At 35.5% G+C, this 15,278-nt stretch overlaps 1 protein-coding gene across 2 annotated transcripts in view; it reads left to right on the plus strand.

Annotated features, from left to right (window-relative positions):
* The window catches only part of HMMR (hyaluronan mediated motility receptor), a 36,383-nt gene that overhangs the window by 7,281 nt on the left and 13,824 nt on the right, over positions 1–15,278 (plus strand). For both annotated transcript variants that reach the window (XM_035013785.1, XM_035013783.1), the window contains exons 4-12: positions 206–253; positions 2,305–2,493; positions 3,679–3,765; positions 3,856–3,956; positions 5,590–5,664; positions 5,797–5,975; positions 6,401–6,549; positions 10,489–10,703; positions 12,762–12,878. In XM_035013785.1, the coding sequence (XP_034869676.1) occupies positions 206–253; positions 2,305–2,493; positions 3,679–3,765; positions 3,856–3,956; positions 5,590–5,664; positions 5,797–5,975; positions 6,401–6,549; positions 10,489–10,703; positions 12,762–12,878 (1,160 nt within the window). The remainder of the gene's footprint in view (positions 1–205; positions 254–2,304; positions 2,494–3,678; positions 3,766–3,855; positions 3,957–5,589; positions 5,665–5,796; positions 5,976–6,400; positions 6,550–10,488; positions 10,704–12,761; positions 12,879–15,278) is intronic.

The raw sequence follows: 15,278 nt of genomic DNA on the forward strand, positions 1-15,278 counted from the left end.
GGTGCCTGGCCGATCCAGTCAGTAGAGCCTGTGAATCTTGATCTTGGGCTTGTGAGTTCAAGCTGCACACTGGGGGGTAGAGTTTACTTAAAAAAAAAAAAGAAAGAGAAATTAAAGTGTTTAATCTTTTTTTTATAACTGAAAATCCAATCTGTGATATTTGTGGCACTTAAATTTGCTTATCTCTTCTTTGACTTTTAAATAGAAGGAATCTCAAAAGAATGATAAAGATTTGAAGATATTAGAAAAAGAGGTAAGCAATGCTTTCAACTTAATTGAAAAACAAATGTGCTATAAAATGGAAAGAGTTGGGATGCCTGGTGGTTCAGTTGGATAAGCATCTGCATTCCGCTCATGTCATGATCCCAGGGTCCTGGGATCGAATCCTGCATTGGGCTCCTTGCTCGGCGGGGCGCCTGCTTCTCCCCCTGCCTGCTGCTCCCCCTGCTTGTGCACTATCTCTCTCTCTGACAAATAAATAAATAAAATCTTTAAAAATAATAAAATAAAATGGAAAGAGTTACTTAGAGTTAAGAGACAGGGATTCTGTTGTGCAGTTTGGCGAGTTCTGTAGCAGATGGGCAAGGCCTACCATCAGGACCAGTGCCTGCCAGTTAACTGTTGTTCCTTAGCTTCCTTAGATACCATGTTTCAGGGCCTGGTTGTCCATGTGGTATGCTGGCAACGTCAAGTTTGTTGGGGCGCCTGGGTGGCTCAGTCGTTAAGCGTCTGCCTTCAGCTCAGATCATGATCCCAGGGTCCTGGGATCGAGCCCCGCATCGGGCTCCCTGCTCCGTGGGAAGCCTGCTTCTCCCTCTCCCACTCCCTCTGCTTGTGTTCCCTCTCTCGCTGTTTCTCTCTCTGTCAAATAAATAAATAAAATCTTAAAAAAAAAAAATCAAGTTTGTTAGCATACGAAGGGACAGATTCAAGATAACCCACTTCAATGAAAAATTGATAACTAAAAATTACTGCATTGATTTATCACAATTATGCATGGGTCAGATATTTATATTTACTCAGCGCACACTCTTCCTGTATGCTAATCTATATGTTAAGACAGTGACTAGCTACAGAATTTCTTAATGAGCATGAAATCCTAGCAGGTTAGTTGAACTATGAAAAAGTTGTGCTAACCTGACACATCCTCAGCACTGTAGGTATATATATGTCTTATTCAAGGATAAAATGGAGCTGGAGGGTGAACCTGGAACTGTCCTGTCCAATGGTAGCCACTCACCACTTGAGACTTCTTAAATTAAGTAAAATAAGAACTCAATTTTTTTATCACACTAGTCACATTTTTAAATGTGCAGTAGGCACTGCAGGGAGTGGTTCCCGTACTAGACAGTACATTTCTACCATGGCAGAAGTCTCTACCGAGCAGAGGTGACCTGAAGAACCCACTTACAGGGGAGCATCCGACTCTTGATTTTGGCTCAGGTCGTGATCTAGGGGTCATGGGATTGAGCCCCAGGTTGGGCTCTGCGCTCGGTGTGGAGTCTGCTTGGGATTCTCTCTTTCTGCCCTTCCCCCCGCTCTCTCGCTCTCTCTATATAAAATAAAATCTTAAAAAAAACCCCACTTACTTCCCTAAGCAGGGGTAAGATAGTCACTGCCAGCTTTGCTTTTCTGGCAGTCTTTTTTTTGTATGTTTCCATTGCTCACCAACTCTGTTTAGTGCATATATTCTTTTGACATATTACAAATTTCATTGATTATAGTTAAATGTTGGCTTAGGACCAAGAATATGTCAAGTTAACTTTGCACATCTCTGCCCTGGTTGCTCTGATTCTTTTAGTATTTAGTTATATTGGCCATCATTTTATTGAGGACACATGCCTACAATATAGGGGTTGATACTTAGAGATGTGATAGCTGAGTCTCAGAGAGATAGCTGGTGAGTGAGTGGCAGTGCCAAGATTAGAACTGGTAATTTGTGTCAATTTCTTAATCTTTTGGAATAGAGATTTTAGACAAATACAGCTCTATTTTATTTAAACCCCACAGTATTTGTAGTTTGTTTAATTTGAATTAATTATCAACATGTAAAAGTAGAATTTCATGCAAAACAAATTCAGATTTCTGGCCTATGTAGTGAAATCAGAAGATCTGACAATCCTCTAACAGATTTTTAAGACCTATCATAAATATGACTGTTGAAACAGCTAGTAAAATCGGAATATCTAAGAGCATCATGTCACAGAGGTTTTTCTAGAACTTTAATGTTTCATTATCAATAGCATATAGTTTCATTGGCACTGTATTGGTGATTCATTCATTTATCACCTTGTTTCTGTCCAGATTCGTGTTCTTCTGCAGGAACGTGGTGCTCAGGACAAGCAGATCCAGGATCTGGAAGCTGAGTTGGAGAAAATGGAGGCCAAGCTAAATGCTACAGTCAGGGAGAAAACATCTCTCTCTGCAAGTAATGCTTCACTAGAAAAACAGCTTATTGAGTTAACCAGGACTAATGAGCTACTAAAATCAAAGGTATTTGAACCTGATAATAATACTTACAATTGAATAAATTAAAAACATGTTGTTTTTTTTTTCCTATATAGTTGTTTGGGAATTTTAGGCTCTAGTTTAGTCTTTCCCCTTCACCAAATGTACCTTAAATGTTAAGCTGCTTCCAAAAAGAATTATTATCTTTTTTATTATGGTACCTTTTTTATTATGGTATAAGAGGGGATAAACAAACAAGTTGCTTTTGTTTTAATGTCTGATATTTTGTCACCCTTCTTCAGAGTTACCCCCAATAAATAAGGCCACTAATAAAACCTGCAAAATTTACACCTAGAGGTCACTTTAAAGATCTTTCTCTGAAATAAATAATATCATAACAGCAGGCTTCCATCTCAAATCCTTTTGGAAATGAAGTGGTAAATGAATAAATTTGTGGACTAAATATGTTTAATAGATAAATTTTGTTTATTAATATTAATATACTAATAGATCTTAAAGGACATAACATGGTCATCTGCTTTTGTCTGAAGTAGGAGGAGGCTGTAAATCACTGTTCAGTTCGATAACAGTCACTTATTCAGGGCCTGTAATGTGCTGAGCTCTTTGATTACAAAGGGAGCGAGGGTGCATAAGAATCAAGCTTGGGGCAGGGAGCAGATTCCTGGGTCCCACTGAGGGAGATTCTGATTTGGTAGGCCTGGGATGGACCCTATAGCCTACATATTTCCAAAGAGATCAGGCAATTCAGATGCATTTTGCTAAGCAAGCACACTTGACAGAATCCTCCCCAAGAAGCTTGTTATAGAGGCTTGCAGTGGACTCTTCAGCATGCAGAGGTAGGTGACCACCCAAGCTGCTCTGAAAAATAAACCAGAAAAGGGCACCTGGCTGGCTCAATCTGTAGAGCATGCAACTCCAGATCTCGGGGTTGTGAGTTCAAGCCCCACATTGGGTGGAGATTACTTAAAAATAAAACCTTCCCCAAAAATTAAATAAATAAACCAGAAAGTCATATTAATCAAGAAGAGGAACAAGAATAGTAATAGCATAAAATCAGTAATTCTGGTGTGGTCAAAGCCTATTTTCTCTACCAGAGTATAATGTAAGTAAATAATAGTTCCAGTAAAAGAATAATCAATATTTCTGTGATTTTTTTATGTAGGACCTAGTAGAAAATATTTCTAAATTTTTTATGTTTCTTGTACTTAGTTTTCTGAAGATAGTAACCAGAAGACTATGAGAATTCTAAGCCTCGAGTTAATGAAACTTAGAAACAAAAGAGAAACAAAGATGAGGGTGAGTGATATCTTTGGTGAGTTTGCTGTGTCTGGATCTGGCGGTCTGAACAATCTCTCATTCCCTAAAACAGATATTTCTGTTGTGTAGAGTATGATGGCTAAACAAGATGGCATGGAGGTGAAGCTGCAGGTCACTCAGAAGAATCTTGAGGAGTCTCAGGGGAAAATAGCACAACTTGAGGGGAAACTGTGAGTGACTAAAAAAGAAATTAAGTGTAACTAATTCTTGATTTACCTCTCACCTTGCTCTTGTCTACTGAGACTGAACCTTCCTTCGCTTATGTCATTGATCCCTGCTTGCCCTATTTCTCTTCTTCAATGGAGCCCTGATGATTCCCAAACATTTTATGCTGAAAAGATGTATGACTGTTTTAATTTTGTCCATCTTCTGTATAAATGATGAGGAAAGGCTTCATAATCTTTGTAGTAGCACCATCTTATGGAGATGGTAGACCAAAATAGAGGAATATTGGTATAGGAAGCTGTGATTAATGCAAATCCTAGCCTTCTTTTTATTACTGAGCTGTAACTTACCTACAAAAAAATATACTGAGCGTAAGTATTCAGTTTGATAACTTTTGACAATTGTAATCACCTCTGTAATCACCACCCAAACAAGATAGAGAACATTGCCATCCTTCCAGAAAATTCCTTCCTGCCCCTTCCTGCTCCCCTGCCCTTCCCCATTGTGATGTCCCCCAACCCCTGAAGCCACTTTCTAACTTCCATCATCATAATTAGTTCAGCCTTTTGGGGGGATGGTTATCACAGTATGTGCATGTATGTCTTCTTTTGTTTAACATAATGTTTTGAGATTCATCTAAGCTGTTGTATTATAATTTGTTCCTCTATTTCTGAGTAGTATTCCACTACTTGAATTTAGCTCCATTTGTTTACTATTTCTCTGTTGATCATCATTTGGGTTTTCAGTTTCTGACTGTTGTGAATAAGACTGCTCTGCATGTCTTTTTCTGGACATAAGTTTTTATTTCTCTTGAATTAACATCTAGGATTAGAATTCCTGGATCATAGGGTAGTGTAGTATATGTATAATGTGTTAAAAACTCAAAAGTGGTTGTCGCATTTTACAGTTGCACTTAGCAGCGTATGATAGTTCCAGTTGTTCCACTTCCTCTCCAAGGTTTGATATTGTCAGTCTATTTGATTTTGGCCCTTCTAGTAGGTAGGAAGTAGTGTCTCATTTGTCATTTTGTTAGTATAAGGGTCAAGCTTCTCTTTCTGTGCTCACTGACCATTCATATAAATCCTTTTATAAGGCGTCTATTTAAGTTTTTTGCTCATTGTTTGAATTATTTGGAGGAGGTAAACACATGAGTAATTAGAAGAAAGGCAACCTAAAACAAGGCTTTATAGCAACAAAATGCTATTTTGTATGTGCGGTGGGTAGGGAAGCCAGGAAAGCTACAAGAAAGATCATTTCTAACACTCAGGATTTTATAGGTGATAATTCTTATCATCATAACCCTTTTATCAGAATTTATTTGGAAAACTTAAAAAAAAAACAAAACTTCAGTTTCCTATTTGTATATTTTAAATTGTCAATTTGAGAGGTCACATAAAATGATGGTTAAGAATTTGGATGCTACGGTAGAGCATGCGACTCTTGATCTCAAGGTTGTAAGTTTGAGCCCCACATTGGGTGTAGAGATTATTTAAAAATAAAATCTTCAAAACACCCACACACACTAAAAAAAAGAAGAATTTGGACTCTAGAGACAGCCTATCTGATACGGCATTATTTGGTACAGATTAAGCATTATGTGTGACTATTGTACATATTCATATATGCCATTTTTTTCAGTGTTTCGATAGAGAAGGAAAAGATTGATGAAAAATCCGAAACAGAAAAACTCTTAGAATACATCGAAGAAATTAGGTAATATGAATAGTAGTTTCTAATTGGACCTTATTTTGTTGAATAGTGATGAATACATCATTTCATCCTTTTTCATTTAATTTTCTCTGTGCCTAAATTATGTGCTCTTCAAAATAATTTGTTTTAATGCAGTTGTGCATCAGATCAAGTGGAAAAATACAAGCTAGATATTGCCCAGTTAGAAGAAAATTTGAAAGAAAAGAATCATGAAGTTGTAAGCCTTAAGCAGTCTCTTGAGGAAAATGTTGTTTTACTTTCTAAACAAGTAGAAGACCTGAATGCTAAGTGTCAGCTGCTCGAAAAAGAAAAAGGTATTTAGATAATATGTACAATATTTAAGGAAAGTACTGCTATATGAAAACATTTTTTAATAATTATGTAAACAACATAAAAATCCTGTTCTCTATATGGGAATTTTTATCTTTTATAATGTTTGTTCTCTGTTTATTTCAATATATTGCTTGTCTTCATTGAAATATATATAGTGGTGCAGTTCTTGACTTCCCCATTGGGTGGCCATTTAAAATGAGAAGATACAGAACCAGGGTTCGAGGTTTTATTATGTACAATAGAATATATACTATATTATATATATAAAATGATACGAACCTCAGAGTTATGTTTTGGCTTTATTTCTTTCGAAATACTTGATCTGTGTAACATGCTAATAACAAAAAATATGGAAATCCAGTTTCTCAAAGTTAGTATCTAATTTCAGCATTTTTCACTTTTATAGAAGATCTTGTCAACAGGGATAGAGTACAGGATGAAACTCTAAATTCTGAAATGCAAAACTTAAAGGAGAAACTTACTCTTGAAAAACAGGAACATGAAAAGCTACAACAAAAAGAATTACAGACTGATTCACTTCTGCAACAAGAGAAGGTAGTTTACTACAATATAAAAAAAGAAAACAACTTGTGCTTATTGTATGTCATTCATTTCCATGTATATCAGAAAACCTTTCAATTGTATATGTCCTTCACTCTGACAATTCTATTTTTAGCATCTTATCCTGCGTAAATAGTCCTGTCTATGCTACAGATTTATCTGCAGAGATGTTCATGACAGGGTGATTGATAATGTGAAAAAATTATAAGCAACTGATGAACCAAAATAAGAAAACTATTTAAAAATATTTTCTTGTAGGATGCCTGGTTGGCTTAGTCGGTAGAGCATATGACTCTTGATCTCAGGGTTGTGAGTTCCAGCCCTACGTTGGGTATAGAGATTAGTTAAAAATAAAATCTTAAAATAAAAATAAAATCTTAAAAATATATATTTTTTTCTTGCACATTCTTGTGTTAGATTACTACTTGGGCATTTACAGTTATGTTATAAAATAGTGTCTAAATGCATGTGAAACAAAAGTGACAGTTTTTAAAAATCTGGATTACATAAAGAATAATGTACATATTGGTGAGAAAAACAGTTCACTAAAAAAAAATTCATCATCATTCTCAGAAGTAGAAATTCAGATAATCTATAAAGATCAAAAGATGCTCTACCTTAGTAATAAAGAAATTGAGATAATTGTTTTTCCCTTACAAGATTAGTACAAATTAAAACATTTGATAATATATAACATGTTAATGAGAGTGGAGCAAATAGGTACTCAAATGCACAGATAGGAAATACTATATTGTTGGGCAACCTGCAACACTGAAGGAATTAAGTAGATTTATATATACTGACTTAAAGATCTCAAAAACTATTTTTAGGATTTTTTTAAATGACCTTTACATATGTAGCTTATATTATTTATGTATGTGTGTGTGTGTGTGTGTGTGTGTGTTTTAAGTACATAAGTGTATAGAAAAAGACCAGAAGGCATATATACCAAACTAGTGGTTATCTCTATAGTGAGAAAACTAAGATTGGGGTGGGGTATAATCAGAGGCAATTTTCACTTTACTTGGGTTCTTTTTGTTTTTTGTTATTTTTTTTGCCATCCAGTCCCGCAACTGCATTTATTGTTGGCAGACCTCCAAATGTTTTTTTGTATCTTAGTATCTAAGAGATGTGTCTCCTAAATGCATTGTTAGGAGTGTAAAGATGGAGAGAATGCTTATTTACAGTGAACATTCTTTTTAAAGGCAAAGGGCCCTGTTTTCATTCATTAAGTGCTCTGGGCACATCTATACCAGGTTTTTCTTTTTGTTTTCGGTTGAGGTATAAATTGACATACAACAGTATATAAGTTTCCGGTATTCAACACAATACCTGTGTGTATTGCAAAATTATCACCACAATAAGTCTAGTTAGCATCTATCACCATAGATAAGCTAAAGAATTTTTTTCCTTCTGAGGAGAACATTTAAGATCTATTCTCTTAGCAACTTTCAAATATGCAATACAGTATTGTTAACTATAGTCACCCCACTGTACATTACATCCCCATAACTGAAGTATTTTATAACTGGAAGTTTATACCTTTTGACTTCACCCATTTTGTCCACGCCCACCTCTGGCAACCACCAATCTGTTCTCTGTAGCTGGGTTTTTTATTTGTTTTTAGATTCCACATATAAGATCATACAGTATTTTTCTTTGACTTATTTATTACAGTATCCTCAAAGTCCATCCATAGCATCACATATAGCAAGATTTCCTTCTTTTTTATGGCTAAATAATATTCAGTTGTGTATATACCACATTTTCTTTATCCATTCATCCATCAGTACATATTTAAGTTTTTTCCGTATCTTAGCTATTGTGAATAATGCAGATATGTACATTGGGTGCATATATATTTTCAAGTTCGTATTTTCATTTTCTTCAGATACTTAGAAGTGGAATTGCTAGATTGTATGGCAGTTCTATATTTAATTTTCTGAGAAACATTCATACTGTTTTCCATAGTGGCTATACCAATTGATACTCCCACCAACAGTTCACAGTGGTTCCCTTTTCTCCACATCCTTGCCAACACTTGCTATTTCTTGTCCTTTTTTTTTTTTGGAATCTCTATGCCCAACATGGGGCTTGAGCTCATGACCCCAAGATCAAGAGTCACATTCTCTACCAACTGAGCCAGCCAGGCACCCCTGTTTATTTTCCTTTTGATAATAACCATTCTGACAGATGTGAGGTGAATCTCATTGTGGTTTTGATTTGCATTTCCCTGATGATGAGTGATGTTGAGCATCTTTTCATGTACCTGTTGGCTATCTGTATGTCTTTGGAGAAATGTCTATTCACATCTGCTGCCCAGTTTTTAATCAGATTGTTTGGGGTTTTTTTGCTTTTGAACTGTAAGTGTTCTTTATATATTTTGGATATTGACCCCTTATCAGATAATTATTTGCAAATATTTTCTCCCATTTAGTAGGTTACATTTTCAATTTCTGGTGGTTTCCTTTCCTGTACAGAAGCTTTTTAGTTTGATACAGTCCCACTTGTTTATTTTTGCTTTTGTTGCCTTCGCTTTTGGTGTACTATCCAAAAGATCATCACCAAGATCAATGTCAAGTTGCTTACTCTGTTTTCGTCTATGAGTTTTATGGTTTCAGGTCTTACATTCAAGTCTTTAATCTATTTTGAGTTAATTTTTGTTTATGGTATAAGATAGTAGGTCCACCTTCCTTCTTTTGCTTGTGGTTTTCCAGTTTCCCAATACCATTCATTGAAGAAACTATTCTTTCCGCATTGTATATTTTTAGCTCTTTTATCATAAATTAATTGACTAAATGTGTGGGTTTGTTTCTGGGCTCTATTCTATTCTATTGATCGATTGTCCATTTTTTTTTAAAGATTTTATTTATTTGACAGAGAGAGAGAGAGGCAGGCGGAGGGAGAGGAAGAAGCAGGCTCCCTGCTGAGCAGAGAGCCCTACGTGGGGCTTCATCCCAGTAACCTGGGATCATGACCTGAGCTGAAGGCAGATGCTTAACCAACTGAGCTACCCAGGCACCCCTCGACATGTCTCTTTTTATGCCAGTACTGTTTTGAGTGCTATAGATTTGTAAGATAGTTTGAAATCAGGAAGCATGAGGCCTCCAACTTTGTTCTTCTTTGTCAAGATCACTTTGGTTATTCAGGGTCTTTTGTGTTTCCATACGAATTTTAGCATTTTTCTATTTCTATGAAAATTCCCATTTTGATAGGGATTGCATAGAATCTATAGATTGCTATGGTTGTATGGATATTTTAACAATATTAATTTTTCCAATCCATGAGGACAGACTATCTCTCCATTTGTGTCTTCTTCACTTTATTTTAATGTTAGAATTTTTTCACAGTGGTGATTTATTTGTATATTATATAACTTTAAAATACATTTATATACTATCAAAATCATAGTATACTTTTTTTTAAGACTTGATTTATTTATTTGACAGATAGAGACACAGCGAGAGAGGGAACACAAGCAGGGGGAGTGGGAGATGGAGAAGCAGGCTTCCCGCCGAGCAGGGAGCCCGATGTGGGGCTTGATCCCAGGACCCTGGGACTATGACCTGAGCCAAGGGCAGATGCTTAATGACTGAGCCACCCAGGCACCCCATAGTATACTTTTTATATAGTATCATCTGAGAAAAATATATGCTGAAAGTCAGTTGTAAATTATAATTTTAGTTTTACAAGGAATGTGTTGTGGGTGTGCAATGCATAGAAAAAAGACTGAAATAACATTTAGCACAGTGTTAACACGGTGCAGGATATAATCCATGACAACATGCAGGTGGATATCTATATTTTTCAAGTTTCTTTGAAGCTCATGAATTTAGTATTCATACTTTATTACCTGTACTTCTTTTTTGTGCTTAAGTAAAAGCCTCATGATGCCATTTCATACTATTTCAGTGGTTTTCTGTTTGGATGTAGGAATTGTCCTCCAGTCTTCAACAGAAGCTATGTTCTTTTCAAGAGGAAATGATGAAAGAGAGGAATCTCTTTGAAGAAGAATTAAAGCAAGTACTGGATGAGCTAGATAAATTACAGCAAAAGGAGGAACAAGCTGAAAGGCTAGTTAGGCAGTTGGAAGAGGAAACAAAATCTCGAGCTGAAGAACTAAAACTCCTAGAAGAGAAGCTGAGAGGGTTTGTATTAATAATATTAGACCTCGTGTTTAATATGACTTCAGATGTTAAAAGGTATTTTCCAGTACATTCTCTCAGGATTCTCAGGTCAATCATGTGAGTAAGTGAGGTTGGAATTATTTTACAAGTGAGGAATAGAGAGGTAAAATATACGCATAGAATGTGTATGCAAATAAGTATGACAGCCAAAGTTAGAAGCATAGCTTCTTTCTTTTTCTTAAGGCCAGAAGTTTAAAAGGATGTTAATAAACAAATGACCAAAATTTGGGGTTCCCTTACTGCTCATATGTTATCTAAAATTATTGGATGTCAGCATTATAGCAGTAACAGATTTAGAAGAAGAAAAAAAAAAGGTGAGAATCCCACCCTTTATTAAGAAACATTTCCATTTTTTTGCCCATGTGTACATTAGATTACATAGCATAAGTCGTACCTTTAATTACCTTTTCTGAGGGAGCACAAGTAATCAGAAGTAGCAATCAAAAAGGCAAAATGAGAAAAAAATAACCAAACCTGGGAAATATTCAAAAATAAGAAATTTAAGAGATCTCAAACTTTTCTTTTTTCTTCTTTTAAAGTAGGCTCCACGCCCACTGTGGGGCTTGAACTCACAACCTCAAGTTTGAGAGTCACATACTCCACTGACTGAGCCAGCCAGGTGCCCCTTGGACTTTTTTTTAATTCTAATTCCATATTATTTTTATTACATTATGCATCCTTCTCCACTATATTTATTTAAAATATCCAGGTTGATTCTTGAGTTCAAGTTGTAACTAAAAATAATTATGTTATTTGAATCCTTGGGATTTCCTTACTAAAAATATTTCTAACAAAGAACCAAGAACTATACATGAGTCTACAGAATTGTAATGTATCTCACAACTATGTATCTGTCTCCTTTTGGATATTTTTACTAAAATCCTTTTTCTATTTTCTTGTGGTGATCAGTGATAAAAAGGACACAAAGGTTTTATGCCTGCTTTGGAGGGGAGCATTACCAAAGTGTTATTAGGGGGAATTGTTCTATACTGGAGCCAGTCTCAGGGAAGAGCACTTTAAGAAACTGAGTAGATGATGTCAGTTTCAGGGAGGAAAGAAGGTTGAGACAATCATTTATTCTAACTCAAGGAATTGGGTACAGAGTTCAGGAGATAAGGATTTTATTGCTGGGTCTTCTAACCAGCTCTGTGATTCTAAGCAAGACAATTCTAATTTCTTTAATTTTCTATTTTATTAGATACAAAATAAAGGGGTTTTAATGACATGATCTCTAAGGTTCCATCCAGCCTGGAAATTTTAGGCATAAGAGAAAAACTAAGAAAATTGAAAGTGATTTTTTTATGGGGCAGGGAAGAGAATATTTTTGTCATAAATCCTTTACTATGTGTGATTGCTTTCAGCTGTTGGCATGTAGATTTTTTAAATCCCATACTCATTATAGAAGGAATTTGATTAGTTGTTTATTTTCTCTGTCTGACTTAGCCTATAGGTGAATAATAATGTACCAAATAAGTTATTGAATCTTTGAATAGTAACAATTTATTATGTGGATTACTGAAATAAAATAAGTCTACATAGTCCTATAAACTCTTTTTTCAAAGAAATACCAAGTGTAAAGACACTTAGTGTTTCTTAAATGTTTAAATGCAGAGACTTTATTCAATCCGAGTGCTTTTTAACTGCTAATTTTTCACATTCTTTAGTTTTGTTTGCTGCAGTTAAGATTGTTTTAAAGTCTTTTTACCCTATCTTCTTCCAAAAAAAAGTTTTACCTACGTAAGTACATATAATATTGAAAGAAAAATTTTAAAATGAGTAAATTAGGATAAAAAATAGTAAAATAAGGGCAGGAAAGATAAGATGAAGCCAGAAGAGAAGTTAGTGCATAAAGAAACATGCTATTAGAAGCAGATCATAAAGTTAAATCTAAGCTATCTAGTAGCGTACACAAAGATGCAGACATTGGACACATGATCCACAGTGTCAAAAGGTAAATACTAATCCCTTTCTTAGAATAATGATTTGTAATTAGTGTTTTATCTTTTAATTGTTCCTTAGGAAAGAAGCTGAACTGGAAAAAACTAATGCTGCTCACAGTCAGGCCACCCTGCTTTTACAGGAGAAGTATGATAGTACAGTGCAAAACCTTGGAGATGTTACTGCTCAATTTGAAAGGTATTTTTACTGGGAGCCTGCACTCTGAAATATAATATGAGTGGGGAGGAGTGTTTAGTGAAGTCTGAAAAAATAATCACACAAATAGAGTGGTTGGTATTACTCTAACTTCCATAATGACCAACCATAAATAGGCATTTAGGGTTCCCTGGTAATCTTACTATGTATACAAATTTCCTTTACTGCCATCCCCTTCAAATTTCATGTGCTCCCAAACCTTTGGCACTTCTGTCTTACTCTCCTGACACCATCTTTTTCCTCATGAAGAACTCTAAAGCTTTTATCTCCTCGTTACCAAACCTGTAAACACACCTGCATTTTGGTCATCCTATCTTCCCACCTGTTACAGGAGAAGTGTTCCAGTCTTTTAGCCTTCAATGACATTATTCCATTTGTCCTTTTCAACCTTTCAGGTGGATTTGTTTCAATCAATATTAAAACATGTTAATGCATTTATCTTTAAAATACATAAATTTTGGGCGCCTGGGTGGCTCAGTTGGTTAAGCGACTGCCTTCAGCTCAGGTCATGATCCCAGGGTCCTGGGCTTGAGTCCCGCATCAGGCTCCCTGCTCTGCGGGGAGCCTGCTTCTCCCTCTCCCACTCCCCCTGCTTGTGTTCCCTCTCTCGCTGTGTCTCTCTCTCTGTCAAATAAATAAATAAATAAATAAAATCTTTAAATAAATAAATAAATAATAATAAAATACATAAATTTTAGGGGCACTTGGGTGGCTCAGTCATTTAAGTGTCTAACTCTTGATTTCGGCTCAGGTCATGATCTCAGAGTCATGAGATCAAGCCCTGCATTCAGCAGGAAGTCTGGTTCTCTTGCTGTCTCTCTCTCTCTCCCTCTGCCCCTACCCCTGCTGGCATACTCTCTCAAATAAATAAATAAATCTTAAAAATATGAATATAAAATACTTAAATTTTAGGGGTGTCTGAGTGGCTCAGTCAGTTAAGCATCTGACTCTTGGTTTCAGCTCACGTCATGATCTCAGGGTCATGAGATCAAACCCCGCTTCAGGCTCCACGCTCAAGGTGGAGTCTGCTTGGGATTCTTTCTCTCTTCCTCTCCTTCCTTTTCTGTCCCTTCCTCCCCTCCCCCACCCCACCCACTCATGCATGCTCTCTCTCTCTCTCAAATAAATAAAATCTTTAAAATATATAAATTTTATTAACTCCTTTGACCCCCCCACTTCCTTCTGCAGCTATCCAGAACACCTCTCAATCCCAACACCCTCCCTCATCCAAAATTCTACTCATCTTTGTAGCTTGTCTTGATAGAAGCTTCTCTATAATTACTGTATCCATTTCCTCACTTCCTATTCCATCTACTTATTATTTTCCCTTTAAAAAAAGAGCTTATTTTGGGGGAACTACAAATTGCAGGGGATAATTAAAGAAATCTGTGTGCATCTCACACCAAGAGCATATTGATATAAACATTTTTATTATATTTAGAGCATTTGGGGATGAGGTCTCTTTGTCTTATATCTATTTTAATATATTTAATAAATACAAAAGGTATACAACACATAAATTATAAAACATAAAGATAAAATCAACATGCATGAGCCAGTAAGACAACCAAACCAGTAAGCCAAAAGATTTCAACAACTTGGTATTATATAGGAGTTCCTCTACTGTCCCATCTGCCTGCTTTCCACCAATAGATAACACCATTTAAAGCCTACATTAATAATTTCCTCACTTTTTTCCTGTGTATAATTTTATAGCATGTGTAGCCATACAAATATATTATGTAATTTTACCTTTTTCCTGAACCTTGCCAAAAAATGTCATTATGCTGTATGACATTTCCTGAGACTTGTCTTTATATTCTGCATTACGTATGTTTCAAGAATTGAATCACATTGTTGACTGAGGTTATAGTTTGTTCATAGTAATTGCTGTAGAATATTTGATTTTATTAATATTACCACAATTTACCCATTCTCACTTTGGGCTTTTGGGTGGCTTTTCATTTCTTTTGTTTTTTATTTATTTATTTATTTTTTTTTTCATCATGATAAGTATACTCTTTAATCCCCATCCCCTATCCCCCCCACCACCCCACCCACCTCCCCTCTGGTAACGATCAGTTTATTCTCTGTGGTTAAGAGTCTATTTCTTGGTTTATCTCTCTCTGTGTCTCTCTTTTTTATTTATTTATTTATTTTTGCTTGTTTGTTTCTTAAATTCCACATGAGTGAAATCATACGGTATTTTTCTTTTTCTGACTTAGTGTACTTAGCATTGTATTCTCTGGCTCTATCCATGCTTTTGCAAATAGCAAGATTTCATTTCTTTTTTATGGCTGAATAATATTCCATTGTATATATCTACCACATCTTCTGTATCCATTCATCTATCAGTGGACACTTGGGCTGCTTTCATAGTTT

Source organism: Mirounga leonina, unplaced genomic scaffold (assembly GCF_011800145.1).
Source record: "Mirounga leonina isolate KUSES-001 unplaced genomic scaffold, KU_Mleo_1.0 Mir_104, whole genome shotgun sequence".
NCBI classification, from domain to species: domain Eukaryota; kingdom Metazoa; phylum Chordata; class Mammalia; order Carnivora; family Phocidae; genus Mirounga; species Mirounga leonina.